The sequence below is a fragment of the Chrysochloris asiatica genome, unplaced genomic scaffold, assembly GCF_000296735.1.
Source record: "Chrysochloris asiatica unplaced genomic scaffold, ChrAsi1.0 scaffold00062, whole genome shotgun sequence".
Taxonomy (NCBI): Eukaryota; Metazoa; Chordata; class Mammalia; order Afrosoricida; family Chrysochloridae; genus Chrysochloris; species Chrysochloris asiatica.
In genome coordinates, this window is record NW_006408580.1 from 4,402,104 (window position 1) to 4,418,081 (window position 15,978).

Genomic DNA, 15,978 nt, shown 5'->3' on the forward strand with positions numbered 1-15,978 from the left:
TCGGAACCGACTCGATGGCACACAACAACAACAACCTGAAAACCTCTAGTGATTCTCAGGAAAACATACCAAGCCCACTGCCCCTGGGTTGAATCTGACTCAGCAATCTTGTGGAGCTGAGTGCAACTCCCTTGTGGGGTTCCTAAGACTAAGTCTTTGCAAAGGGGGGCTGCCAAATCTTTCTCCCATAGAGTAGCTGGTCCCAATCTTTTGGCTGGCAGGAGGGCACTTCACCACTACATTACCAGGGTATCCAATCAGAAAAAATTCCCACACACACACAAAAAAACCCACAATACAAAATGCAAAGTTACCAGAAAAAGATAAGAAAATTAACAAGTTCTGCAAAACACAGTAAAACAAACAATATTGTAAGAAGATGATCAATCAAAAGAAAAACATGAAGAGGAAGAAATTTCTCCTATGGAGGCCAGATTAGTGCAAATAATTGATAACTTTTAGATTATGATGCTAAGCATGTTTAAAAAAGCAAAAAGACACACAGAAAACAAAGTGACAGGAAACAAATAGAAGAACAAAATGTGAGACTTAACAAGGAAAGCGAAAACAGAAAAAAATAAAAAGAACTACTGGAACTGACGAATGAAGCAAGTGACTTATGAAAAGCAAAAGAAACACTCAAAATGAGTTCACTATACAGACGATACAATAATGAAATAGAAAACAGAATAACTAAATTTATCAGGTCTCGAGAAACAAGAAAAAAACAAAAAAGTGAAAAACAAAACCAGAAAAACCCAACACACATACACAAGGAAATATGGGATTCCATCTGATATGAGAATTATTGGAATACCAGAGCACTATGACAGCAAAAAAGAAATAATTGAAATGACTCAGAGATAATCTAGAGAATTTCCCAGATATGAACAAATAACAAAACGTGCAAATAAAGAAAACTATATGAATCCCAATTAGATACTACATACTAATAAAATTCTTGAAAACCATTCACATAGAATTCTGAAAACAGCAACAGAAAAATGCAACAACATACAAAGAAAGAGTCTTTCAGTAACAACCAGTATGTATTTCGTTCTCAAAAAAACAAACAAACAAACAAAAAAACAAACAAACTCTCTAGTGGCCAGCAGACAATAGATCAATGTATAAAATACTGAACAAAAACAACTGCCAATCAAGAATTCTTTATTCAGCAAAGTTGAAATTCAATGGTAGTGGTGGTGGTGTGTTGTTGAAGTCAATTCCATCTTACAGAGACCCTGCATAGTGTCTCTGAGGCTGTAAATCTTTACAGGAGCAGAAAGCCTCATCTTTCTCCTGTGGAGCAACTGATAGATTCCAACTGCTGATCTTGTGGTTAAGCAACCCAGCTGGTAATCCACCAGGCTCCCTTGACATTCAATAATGAGCGGGAAATCAAGGGTTTCCCAGACACTCTGGGAATTTGCCAGTACCAGACGAGCTCTGCAAGTACTACTCAAGGGAATATTCCAAATGGAAAGGCTACTCATATCTATGCATGTGTTATTGTTAAGTGCCATCGAGTCAGTTCCGACCCATAGCGACCCTATATACGGTTTCCAACAAGCAGCTGGTGAGTTTCAACCGCTGACCCTGCAGTTCAAACGACTTTGCAGTCCAGCGCATTAACCCACAGTGCTACATACACCAGGACTTCACATCTATACATGCATGAAATAAATAAATAAATAAGAGACAGCTCCAAAAAGTACAACATAGGCAATCATAATGACTATGTTAAGTGCATGATATTTTCAGGTGAAAAAACTCGATCAAATCACGTGAAAAATTCAAGTTTATAAGAAGTGCAAAATAATCAAATATAGGTTGCATGCTGGTGTTAATGAAGACACACCAAAAGAACTAGGGGTAGAGGAATATAATAGGAATAAATTGATGATGCTATAGTTGTATATTAAATGGTTGGTTGTATCTAAATTGTTCTTACAATTTTAAGTTGTATAATATAACCACAAAAAATCAGGAAGAAGCAGATTAGCAAAAAGGCTCATCACAACAAAGTAACTAAATTAAAAGAAAATCAGGAAACGCAGAATAAAAATTCTAAACACTCAAAAAACATATAGCAAAATGAGTAATCTAGACATTTGATTTTCAGTAAAAAACTTAAATGTAAATGGTCCAAACAAACCTATGCAAAAGGCAGAGAATGGCAGAATAGATTTAAAAACATGATCCATCCGGTTGCTGTTTACAAGAAACAACACTTTACAACTTAAACTGAAAATGAAAGGATGGAAATATTTCATACAGCCAGTAATCAAAAAAGAACAAGAGGTGACCATACTGATACCAGATAAAATAGACTTTACGTCCAAATTTATTACTTGAGATACAGAAAAACATTACATAATAATAAAAGGGTCAACCCACCAAAAAGACAAAGAATTATAAATATATATACTGCCCTGATAAGGAACTCTGGTCGCATAGTAGTTACAAATTGGGCTGCAAACCTCAAGGTCAGCAGTTCATAACTACCAGCTGTTCCACGGGAGAAAGATAAGGCTTTCTGCTCCCGTAAAGATTTACAGCCTCGGAAACCCTGTGCAGGGTGGCTATGAGTTGGAACCGACTCCACGGCACATTACTACAACAACAACAACAACATACTGCCCTTATAGCATAGTAGATGATGAGCTAGGCTGCTAATAATCAGGTTAGCTGTTCAAATTTACCAGTCACTCCATGGGATAAAAATGAGGTCTTCTGCTCCCTTAAAGATTTATAGCCTCAGAAACTTTTATACAGGGTTGCTGTGAGTCGGAATTGACTTGGTGGCACACAACCAACCAATAGCACCATACCCACATAAAGGAAAATTTAATATGAAATAGTCATCTAAATAGGAGGATTTCCACAAACTACTTTCAATTATAGATACTGTTTTTAAGTGCTATGAAGTCGATTCTGACTCACAGCAACGCTCTACAGGATTTCCAAGGAGCAGCTGGTGGGTTTGAACGCCAACCTTGTGGTCTATAGTACAGAGCTTATCCTACAGCGCCATACAAGAACATTGAGAGCCCTGGTGTAGCGATACAGGATAAGCATTGGACAACTAACTGCAAGGAGTCCTGATGTGGCACTGTGGGTTACTCTGGACTGCAGTCAGTTTGAACCACAAGGTTGGTGGTTCAAGCTCACCAGACTCCTTGGAAATCCTATACAGGGTCAGTATGGGTCAGAACAGACTGGATGGTACCAAACAACAACAACTAACTGCAAAGCTGGCAATTCAAACCCACCAGCTACTGTCAGAAACCCTATACAGGGTTCACTATGAGTTGGAACAGACTCTACGAACATAAAACAACACTGTGGATTTAAATTAAAGCCATATATCTATTAGATCTAATGGTCATAGTTATATAGAGAATATTCCACTTGTGGTGCTGTAAGATAAAGTACTGGACTGCAAGGTCAGTTTGAACCAAAGGTTAGGGCTTAATCTCACCAGACGCTCCTTGGAAACAGAGAAGCTATGAGTCAGAATCGACTGTACAGCACTTAACAACCACCACACCCTAGCATCAGAACAATACTTTCTTTTCCAGCGTACATGGATCATTTTCCAGGACAGATCATGTTCTAGGACGCAAAACAAATTTCCACAAATTAAAAAAAATTGAAATAAATAGTTTGTGTTTCAAATGTTTTGATATGCTGTGCTTTCATTTTCACTTGATTTTGTTCTATGGACATAGGGCATGAAGTTAAAAATAAACAACAGGAAACACAGAAATACATGGAAACTCAATGCACCTTCTCCTCACTTACACTACTGTGTTATCCATCATTTTGCATTAAAGACAATAGCATATCTACTATTTATCTACTCTGCATATTAACTTGGATTTCCTACTGACCCACACAGCCACCATGTCTGTCAAGCTAATAGATGAAGCAGCCAGCTTACAGAAGGCCTCTTGCTGGAGCTAGTCCCACCGCCAGAGCCCTGTTGGAGAGGAAGCGGGGCAAGACAGGTTACTGCTGCTGATCCCTTCCACTCAAAGCAAGCACTCTGGAGGAATCAAGTCCTGAAGCAGCAAGGGTACTAGAGGTTTCAGTTTCAGCAGAAGCTGCCCACCCCGTTCTCCTCCACGGCCTGGGTTGCTGAGCTCCTCTTCTGATCAGCTGTTGGTCTCCAGGCTCTCAGCCTCAGATTCCAAGCCCTCCAAGGCCAGCAGGATATCACTCATGCCCTTGGGGTCTTCCAAAGCCTGTGGGGTGGAAATAGGTGTCTGGGTCTGTGGAAGGGGTGGCTGAGGGGGTTTTAGCACACGCAGCACTTTCCACCAACTGTTTTGACCCATATCGCCATCAGTTGCCAAAAGCACAAATTTCTGAAGTTCGAGCCTCCAAGGCCAACTCCAAGTCTTCCTCCTCCTCAACAAATGTTAATTTTGTATAATAATCTGGTCTTTGGAACCTTTGTTGATGTTGATAAATGAAGAGTACACGTAATACACTGCTAAAAATATTGTGGGTCATAGAAATCAAAAGTGAAATTTAAAATTCCTAAAATCGAATGGGGTCCTGGTGTGGCATTGTAGGATAAGCACTGGAGAGTACAAGGTTGGTGGTTCAAACATACTAGCCACTCCTCAGAAACCCTATACAGGGTCACTATGAGTTGGAACCGACTCAACGGCACTTAACAACAACAACAAAAACAAAATCTATGAGTTGGAACCAACTCAACGGCACTTAACAACAACAAATCTTTACAAGAGTTAGTGGTTCAAACTCACCAGCCACTCCTCAGAAACCCTATGTAGAGTCACTGAGTTGGAACTGACTCAACAGCACTTAACAACAAATCTGTACAAGAGCAGAGACCCTCATCTTTCTCCTTTGGAGTGCCCGGTGAATTTAAACTGCAGACCTGTGATTAGCCTAGAGTATCACCACGGCACCTTACATCGCATGTTGTTGCTGTTATTAAGTGCTATTGAATCCGTTCCGACTCATAACAACCCTGTTTAGGGTTCTCGAAGAGTGGCTGGGGGTTTTGAACCACCAACCTTGCAGTTAGCAGTCCAGGGCTTATCCTACAGCACCACATCAGGAGGACTCCTTATAATATTCATTGTTGCTGTTAAGTACCATCCAGTAAGTTCTGACTCATAGTGATGCTGTCCAGGGTTCCTGAGGAGCAGCTGGTGGGTTTGGGTGTGGTACACAGTTCAGTGCTGACCCTACAGCACCACCCAGGAGTCCCAAAAAATAATGACATGATCATGCATGTGCAAACGAACATAAATGGAAACAGCTGCAGTGTCCAATAATGGATAAACAAATTCTGATACATATAGACAATGGAATACTATGCAACCATAAAGAACAAGTTCATTGTCATGGATAGACCTGGAAGGGAATAATGCTAAGTGAAATAAATCAAGCAATTAAGGAAATTTTTCATATGATCCTTCTTTTATAAAAAGAGTAGACAAACACATAGAGACTACCAGGTGAATACCTGGTGGCTACCAGGAAGAAAAGGGGAGGAAGGGAAAGTACACTTCAGACCTTAAGACATATTGCTTTTGGTAATGGAAAAATTGGTATCAAATGTAGATATACTGAGCACACATAACTAAAATAAAAATTAATGTTTGAGCATATAAGGATGGGTATAGACAAACTGATATACTGGTAGGGTTAATGCGCCAGACTGCAAAGCCGTTTGAACTATAAGGTTGGTGGTTAAATCTCACCAGCTGCTCCTCGAAAAACCTACACAGGGTTGCTATGGGTCGGAACTGACTTGACAGCACTTAACAACAACAACAGGTACTAAGTTAAGTGAAAGCAGATAAAAGTATCTATGCTGTGTTGCTCTGAGTTGTTTTCCACTCTTAGCAACCCTGTATAGGGTTCCAAGGCTATAAATCTTTACAGGAGCAAAACGTTTCATCATTTTCCCTTGAAGGAGCTGGTGGATTTGAACTGCTGACCTCGTGGTAAGCAGTACAACACATTATCAGCTACACTGCCAAGGCTCCTTAAAACTAGAGTAAGTACATGTAAATGCAAATGTGGATAAAGGTTTACATGCAAGAGTAAGTAAAACAATATTGCTACAAAATAACAGAAACTTTATTAAATAAAAATATTACAATGTGAACCTATTGTTTCTTGATATATCCTCCTGGTCTATACATTTCTGAAGGTTCTGTTTCCATCTCTCTAACACTTCCCTCTCCACCTCCCCCAAAGAATTCTGTGCTGTTTGAATCACACATCAAAATGGCAATTTTGGCATCCTCAAGGGACTCAAATCACAGTTCTTTTAAATGTTCTTTAGAGAGAATGAGGAACCAGAAAAGTATTGAAGACATAAGATCGGGCTATAAGGGTGGATAGCATAAAGTTTCCTAATGAAATTCTAGTAGGAAAGCCCGCAGAGTATGAGCAGGTACACTGTCATGGGGGGTGGCGCATTCCTTGGCACAATGCTCCTGGTGGTTTTCTCTCTCGCCAATGTGCTTTCCAATTTTTTGAACCCCGTGATCATTCTGTCTTTTTAAAAAATCTATCAAGATGTCCCCTTTGTAGTCCCAATAAAACTGTTGGCATAATCTTCTGAGCTGATCTCTCTTTTATTGAATTTAACTGGTTCAGCATATCATCTCAGAGAGCACTGCTTTGATTAGACCTTTATATGAAGGCACACTAAAAAGACTAAGACAAGTATATTACTCAGAAAACTTAACTGCAGACATCCATTGATCCATGAAGACCTGTTTAAAAATTTTATCTTAATTTTAATAAACCCATACATTTATGAACTGAAACCCTATTAGCAATATTTTTTTTACTTACCCTCACATAGTCATTGAATACACAAATACAGATACATAACCAAATACTTTCCAAGATTGGTGTTCTGTGTTTGAAGGATCAGGACTGGATTCATGGCATAACTCAGTCAACTGACACAGCATAATTCATAATAATCATGGTGTGCACCCTAGTGAAGTGAGTAGAGTCTAGTGTCTTAAAAGCCTGCAAGGATCTTTTAAGATACAACTACAGATCTCTACTCCCCAGGAGTAAAACATTAAGAAGGTAACCAAAAGAGGAAAGATGCAACAAGTGTATGTAAGCCACAATCTCATCTATCCTGAGACCAGAAGAATTAGATGGTGCCCTGCTACCAGCACAGACTATTCTGACCAGGGACATAATAGCTGATCCTAGACATAATGGGAGAAAAAAAATGGAGAACTCAAATTCTCACTTTAAAAAAAAAAAAAAAGGAATGGGACAGTAGAGAACACAGACACTCTTTAAGCCTAAAACCAAGCCTATCCCCTGAGATCACCTTTTAGCGAAACAGTTGTGGTACAGTGAATTATCCAATGTCAATGTCTCTTCTAGCCACAATCTAATTCCCACCAAATATTTTGTTCTGCTGTATCTGGGTAAGAGAAAATACTGATAGGATAGCATGATTCAGCTGTGGATGTTAACAGAGTTCACTGTTAATTGTAAAAACTTGAAACTCTAGCATGAGTATAAAATGAATCATCATAGAAGCAGAGGGGTGGGAGGTCGGGGGATGAATTTCACATACCCAAGAGAAAGAACCAGGAGTGGAGCACATAATTTGGACCCTGAGATCTCTGCACATTGAACCTCCCTGACCCAGTAACAGAAAACTGACATCAAAGGAGTGGCAGAGGAGTAGTAACATCAAAGCCAAGAACCAGAGCACAAAACAGAGCAGCAGGCTTCCCAGTCCAGAGCAAGTAAAGCTGAGTGACTCTGGACAGGAATCTTGCGTTTAGATGAGGTGCCTCCAGGCACTAATGTGGAGGAGCTAGAGCCTTCAGACTGAGGCTTATGGCAGAGTGATACATACTGTGGATATTTATCAGCAGCTAACTGAAACTGAGTGTCTTCTGAGCCTATATTCTTAACTTCCCTAATAAACCCCATAATTGTTGAGTATGTGTCTGGAATTCTGTGTGGCCATTGCAATAATTATTGAACCCAGTTGAGAGTGTCATGGGAGGTATAGTTGGTGCCAAATATTTTTGTAAAAGTGGTACACAAAATTCAGGATATTACCTGTAAGATCAGTGTCCTACTTAAAAACTATCATCAGCATGACACCAAAGGGTTAACAACAGTTACTGAAATGAAAAGATCAGAAGATAATGGAGCAGATAAACTGGAATAGTGGAAAGGGAATTAACTGAACACAATGAACGAGAATACTGACACATTGTGACAAATGTAGCTAATGTCACTGAACAATTTGTGTGGTAATTATCAAATGGGAGCCTATCTTGCTGTGCAAACTTTCACCAAAAACTCAGTAAAAACATTATATAAAACAAGAAGAAGAAAAAAGATCTAATCAGACACGAGGAAATTAAATAGTTTCTAAAGAGTATGGTAAAAAGAAAAGTAGAACTGCTATTAACTTACAAGTTATCTGTCAGGTATAGTAGTAAAGAAAGTGACATGATGGTGAAGAACTAGGGCATTTGGAGAAGACAAATGCTTGTAGGGGAAATGCTTGTACTGTCAGCTTGTAGGGGAAAACATTTTTTTATGATATGATGAATAAAACCAGCTTTTTTCCCTTTCTGTTTTTCTAGCCAGCCCTATAGAGTAGGCATTTTATTTTATAGCCTCTCTAAAACACTAAAGGAGTTCTGGTAGCGTAGTGGTTACAAAGCAGGCTGCTAATCTCATGGTCAGAAGTTCGAAATTACCAGCTGTTCCACGGGAGAAAGACAAGGCTTTCTGCTCCCGTAAAGATTTACAGCCTCGGAAACCCTGTACAGGGTCGCTGAGTCGGAACCGACTCCACAGCACATAACAACAACTAAAACACTAAGCTTACCTGGAAAATGCCAAGTCAACATACTCAACTTCATTGAATTCAACCCACTCATCTGAACTCTATAGTTCTCATATTTCTATCTCTTTCTTATTAACCCCTTAAATCTGTGCTTATCCTCTTCAACTACCAAATTATAAGGGAATATATATACACACACACACACATATATATACTGGTATAGAGCCAACTCTCCTTGATGTTGTTTTTAAGTGCCTTTGAGTTGATTCCGACCCACGGCGACCCTGTTTAGGGTTTCCAAGGAGCAGCTGGTGAGCCTGACCCACAGACCTTGCAGTTCAAACAACTTTGCAATCTGATGCATTAGCCCACAGCACCACACCAGGAGTCCTTAGGTTCCCACTAAAAAGCCATCTTCTTCATTTACTTTACTTTAGTTGGTGGTTGTGTGCCACTGAGTTGGTTCTGACACATAGCAACACTGTATAGGATTCTGAGACTAAATCTTAACAGACACAGAAAACCTCATCTTTCTCCCAAGGAGCAGCTGTTAGATTCCTGACTTGCAGTTAGCAGAGCCCAACGCCTAACCCACTATAACACTAGACCCAGCATTGTACAGATACATAAATATTAGGGATAATCTCTATATTTTAATCAAATACATGCATTGGCATTAACTGTAGAATATAGGTGATATTACATCTTATTTTATGTTTATTAGACTCACATGAAGAAAATAATTTTAACAGTCTGTCAGGAGATAAAAATTAGAGGCACTATATAAAACTATTTGTCAAAATTAGTATACTTTCATTGAAGTAATAATAGCAGACTTTTTCAAATATATAATGAATAAGCAATTATCACTAATACCATTAAAAGATAATAAAATAAAATTCTGAATTAAATATATAGAGTTAAATAGGGAAATTAAACCTATCTAGGGGAATATTATCTGAAGTAGGGGAGAATAACAACAAAATACTATGTAGAAATGTCACCCTGGAATAGATTCTGGTTTAAATAATACTAAACTAGTTCATAAAAAAAGTGCAGCCAGAGTGCTCCCTCATACTTTGGACATATTGTCAGGCGGGACCAGTCACTGGAAAAGGATATCATGTTTGGTAAGTTGGAGGGTCAGAGAAAAAGAGGAAGACCCCCAACGAGATGGATTGGCCAAGTGGCATCGATGGACTCAAGCATGCCAACAGTAGTGAGGTTGGCCCAGGATCGGGCAGTGTTTCGTTCTGTTGTGCATAAGGTTGCTATGGGTGGGTACCGACTCAATGGCACCTAACAACAACCCCTCACTAAACACAGAAAATCTTTACTAATCAATTTAACAGAAAAACAGCATCATAACTGAATAATAAGGTGGGCATTAACTGCACATTTCTAAGGATGCCTAAAGTGATGAACATACAAGGATCAAATTCTGATGCATGGGAAAATGGATTTTACATTGTGAGAAAAAACTCTTGTGGGTGTGGTCCATCTTCGAGAATATAAAGGCTCATGAGATTGCTAGACCTGGCACACAGATTGTTGATTTACATCCAGGGATATGTAAGCAGGATAAATTGAGGGAAGGGAAGAAAGAAACCTGTTATATGTCTGTTGTTGTTGTTGTTGTTGTTATGTGCTGTGCAGTCAGTTCAGACTTATAGGGACTCTGTACAGGGTTTCCGAGGCTGTAAATCTTTTTGGGAGCAGAAAGCCTCATCTTTCTCCCTTGGAACAGGTAGTAGTTTTGAACTGTTGACCACTAAAATAAGCAGCCCAATTTGTAACCAGTATGCTGCCAGAGTCCTGGTGTGGCGTTGTGGGTTAATGCACCAGACTGCAAATAGGATGAGATAAAAGTCAACTGAAACCTCTAAGCTATGAGGCAGAAAAATATCAAGGACTTCTGATACTATTTTTCATAGTCATACAAATGAAACAAACATCAGAATGTTCATATTTCAAATAACGGAGAAAAGGCCAAAACAAAAGAAGCCTGCACTTACCTAAGGCAATTTTGATAAAATCACTATGACTTGAAGGCTTGTTAGCCTTTAACTATGTGTGAACAAAGAAAAAGTGTATACATAAACGGTTCTGTTAAACATGAGTGAGCAGGAACACTTTCAATTAGCCATGGAACACTGTCCAAAACTACTTTTCTTAATTAAAGGGAATTGAATTAAATATTACCACCTTCATGAAAATGGAGCTTTGCCTCCAAAGAATTATTTAAGATATCACCATATTGATATTCAAAGACTATCACATTCCTAATTTTAGAAATACCTGGTTACCTTTTATTCCCCTCAAATATATTTCCTGAGCAACATTTATAAAACTGCTACCAAAAACACCTCTATAATAATATAATAGGCATGTTATGAGAATATTGTAAAATGCTCAAGCAAATTTATTTTGTATAAAGTATTTTAAAATTCTTTGATGGCTAAAATATACTGTGAATGTCCAGTTGTTGTTGTTGTTAAATGCCGTCGAGTCGGTTTCGACCCATAGCGACCCTGTACAGGGTTTCCGAGTAGGAGGTTCAATATGCAATGTGGCATCTCTGAACTTATTTACATTAAAAAAAAAAAAATTCCATAGTAAACAATTTTAGAAATGCTGCTCTGAACTTAAAGAAAAGTGGTAAATTCATGGTATTCTTTATTCTCCCCACTACTTACATTTAACCCTGCGGCCTACTCCTCAACTGCACTTACCTTTGACCCCTATGTGATCTCAATTCTTCACAATCTGCTTGTGTTAATGTTTTGGGTTATCTATCCATCTTTCATAAAATCAGCACTGTTCTTTATAAACTCATAAATGGTAGGAACAGTATTTGCATACTTTTCTACTTTAAAAATCTAGAACAATTAGGCACTTTTAAGTACAGTTTTTTTTAAAAAATTCTTCAATAGTTCCTTATTGCTGTTGTGGTTAAGTGCCACAGTTCTGACTCACAACAACCCTGTATAAAGTTTCTGAGGAGCAGCTGGCCAGTTTGAACCATTGACCTAGCAGTTACCAGCCCACTGCTTATCCTACAGAGCCATACCAGGATCCCTCTATTAGTGAGTTCAGATTACAACCCACTGTAAAGTCATTCCTTATCATTCACTTGGTTCTCTGTCTTTAAAAATCAAGATCATGTGACCTTGGGGAAATTTAGAAAGCGGCAACCATTACTCATAAATTCACAAAAAAATATAAACTTTTCTCTAGAATCTCTAATCCTTTCAATTAATGCTTGTCATACAGGGAAGCACTCTTTTCATTAAAAGCCCATTAAGACCTTAAGTGATGACACAGACAGCACAAGAAACTCAATGAAAACCAAGAAATTTGCTAGTACCAATTTCCCATTGGAAGCAGGATATTTAATCAACAATGCATTTTGTTTTCCCAATGTTTATACTCAGGAGCTAGCAATCCAAATGCTTGCAGAGCACACTCATTTTTATAATTTTAATTTACAATGTACTCTGCTGGTAGAGGTGGATAGATTTCTAGCAAATCCATGCAAACCAACAGCATTAAGTAGCTGCTTCTGATATCTGTTGTCGCCAGTCATTATAGGGGAGCAATTCAGATGTTCAAACGGAAATGGAAAATTTCACCCTTTCCTGATGATAGACCTCAGTTCAATGTTTAAAACTAAAACAAAAAATGAAGGGTAGAGCCTGCTAATTAGCTACCACTAAAGTCTTAGCATCCTACTATTTTGTATTCTGAAACTCAACTTTAGGTATCTTCCAGTTCATAGCTAATAAACATAGTTCTATCACCTAAATGAGTCCTGGTGTTGCACTGTAGGATAAGCACTCAACCACAAGGTCGGCTTGGACCTCAAGGTAAGTTTAAAACACAAGGTCAGCGGTTCAAACTCACCATCCGCTCCTTGGAAACCCTATACAAGACCGCTATGAGTTGGAATTGACTGGACGGCACTTAACAAAAACAACATCACCTAAGTGGGGAGCACTGTGGCTCTGTAGGATAAGCACTGGACTGGCTAACCACAAGGTCAGGGGTTTGAGTCGCTCTGTAGGAGAATGATGAGGCTTTCTGTTTCCATAAAGATTTATAGCCTTGGAAACCCTATACAGAGACCCTATGAGTAGGAACCAACTTGAAGGCACTTAACAACATCACCACCTAAATATTCAAAATGTCTTTTAAAGTACCAATACAAAGTCCAACATTTCTCAATACTCTAATATTTAACAAACAAACAAGAAACAACAACAAAATAATAAAAATGAAACATCGTTATCTTAAAAACAACAACAACAACAAAAAAAAACAACAACAAAAAACCCCAACAACCTACCTTCAAACTAGACTCATAGTCTGTGTTCACTTTGAACATAAGCCCAAGTCGTAAATGAATTTCCTTGGCTCGACAAAAGCTGGGATCAACATAAAGCACCTCCTGAAATGCTTTAATTGCCCTGAAAGAATATAGACACAAGATATCTTAACTTTTCAACACTTACATGAATTTTTCTTGGTAGTACAGTAAAACTTGTTTTATGCAAATACTGTCTTAAAGGAAATGCCATTTTATAAAAATGATATGAATGAATAAATAACTTTTAAAAGTGAAAGTTTTTATTAGAAAGGTGCTCTTGGGTCTTTTATACAATTGAATTGCATAATCTAACTTAATATAAAGGGAGAATAGGAAGATCAATTGAATTTATTCATAATTATTCAAACAATATTTTCCAGTTCAATACAATTCTCAGTGTAAACAAATGATTTCATTTTTGCTGGAATTTCTGGAGGGTCAGGGAGAGTAAGTAAGCAGGTTTTATGTTTAAGGGAAAAGGGATTAATACTGTGTCACGTATACTTCACATGTATTTCACATTTAGGCTTAAAATCCACATGGCTACTTATTCCTACTCTTATGAGGTAGGGATCATTTTTCCATACAGTTATCAAATAGTTTCTGCATTATTTGTGGAAAAGACCATCATTACTACACAGCTCTGAAGTACAATCTTTATCCTAAATCAAATATCCATTATTTATGCAGGCCTGTTTTAGGGTTCTCTATTCGATTTTACTTTCCACAAGGTTACTTTGCCCCAAATTTACAGGATTATCTTTTAGGGTAGTGATTACCAGAAAAACAAATTATTACTTAATACATACGCTCATTTCTTTAATTTCATCACAAAATATATCACCAACTCAAAAATGAATATAAAGATAATGACAAAAATATCTATTTTTAATTTCTAAGGTTAGAACATCACATAAAATAGTTCATTAGTTATCGCTTTAAATTCCTTTACTTAATTTTTATGGTTTGTTCCCAAATACATGCTAAAATATTCTTTACAAACCTTTTTACCTATTCAGTACCCCTAAACAGCTTAAGTGTAGCTATTTATAATCTTAGATGCTTCAAATAAATCAACTTTCTATATACAAAGTACAAATACCATACCACAAAATAGTGCAAAGTAACATTCCATACATCTTTAATAACACTCTTTTGACTGATACATGCAATTTTACTTTTCCCAAGGAAGTATGTGTGGTTTGGTACATGTTCATTATAAAATTAAAAGTTCTAACAGAGTTTAATGGGGAGGAACGGGGTAATAGGCTCTTTATAACAGGGTAATAGGCTCTTTATAACATTGGGTTATGACAGTACTTGATTTTCTTCTTAAAATGAAGCTCAGTATCTGTTAGATGGCTTTTGTAAATGTATGGGGTATGTACAAATTTTATTATATAATATACAAGGGTATATTTTCTATTTTAAAAAAAAAAGGATTGCTATAAAATCCTAGAAACCTTAATTAAACAAAAATATCAAAACTAAAGCCACTGTTTCTCAACATAGCTTCTCCATCTAAGTGTATTCAGTTCAGAAAGTGGTGTTGTCCATATTCCTAACCCTTCTCCCTGAAGGAGCCCTGGTAATGCTGTGGGTTAGGCATTGGACTGCTAATCTCAAGGTCAGCAGTTTAAGCCAACAGCTGGTCTGTGAGGCTGTCTGCTCCCGTAAAGTTTTAAGGTCTCAGGAACCCAAAACAGGGTCACTATGAGTCAGTCAACTCAATGAATTCCCCTAATGAATTCTGTGCTCTTTGATTTACCTCATGCCAAAAGAGCAGTTTTGTCATCCTTGAGGGACTCAAATCTTATTCTTTTCAATGTTCCTTCAGTTTGAGGAACACCACCAAAAAAAAAAAAAGAGAGAAGGTTATAGAGTGCATTGGGTGTGACAGATTACGGTTCTGTGTCACCTTGACTGGGCCAGGATTCCCAGCGATTTTGCAGTTGATAGTTAACTCTATGATGATTATCCATGAGCAGCCAATCAAATGAAAGGATGTTTCCTTGGGGGCGCTGCCTGCTCCCAATATAAAGGACACAAGGGAAAAACTCACTCACTTTTTTCTGCTGAAACCGTTTCATCACCAATGCAGTTTTCCATTTTCTTAAAACTTCTTCCAAATAAGCCCCCCTGGTCATCCTGTGTCCTTTTACAAAATCTATCAAGATTACTCCTTTGAAATCCCAAAAAGCATTCTCCATAATCTTCTGAATTAACTTCTTTGACCAGCAGATCCCCTCAGAAGGCACTGTTTTGATTGGACATTTTTTTTGAAGGCTCCCTAAGGAGACTAAGGACTCCTGGTGTGGCACTGTGGGTTAATATGCTGGACTGCAAAGTCGGTTTGAACTGCAAAGTTGGTGGTTCAAGCTCACCAGCAACTCCTTGAAAACCCTACACAGGGTCACTATGGGTTGGAACCGACTCGATGTCACTTAACAACAATAAGGAAACTAAGATAAGTGTATTACTGAGAGAATGTGTTTGTTGTCATTCACTGATTGCAGAAACATGTTGAAAAATGTTTTGTTTGGAACAAATCAATGTGTCTATAAACTGGAAGTCTAGTAGCAATACTTTTTGACTTGTCCTTGTATATAAGCTACTTTGAGGCAGGCTAGGGGAGTAAAGGAGCTCTGGTAGCGTAGTGGTTACGAATTGGGCTGCGAACCTTAAGGTCAGCGGTTCAAAACTACCAGCCGCTCCGCGGGAGAAAGATGCACTCCTGGCTTTTTAACATGGTCATAAGATCCTC

At 38.0% G+C, this 15,978-nt stretch overlaps 1 protein-coding gene across 9 annotated transcripts in view; it reads right to left on the bottom strand.

The window, feature by feature from the left end:
• KDM6A (lysine (K)-specific demethylase 6A) overlaps positions 1 to 15,978 on the bottom strand; it is a 298,541-nt gene that overhangs the window by 118,540 nt on the left and 164,023 nt on the right. For all 9 annotated transcript variants that reach the window (XM_006864247.1, XM_006864249.1, XM_006864243.1 and 6 more), the window contains exon 6: positions 13,194 to 13,314. In XM_006864247.1, the coding sequence (XP_006864309.1) occupies positions 13,194 to 13,314 (121 nt within the window). The remainder of the gene's footprint in view (positions 1 to 13,193; positions 13,315 to 15,978) is intronic.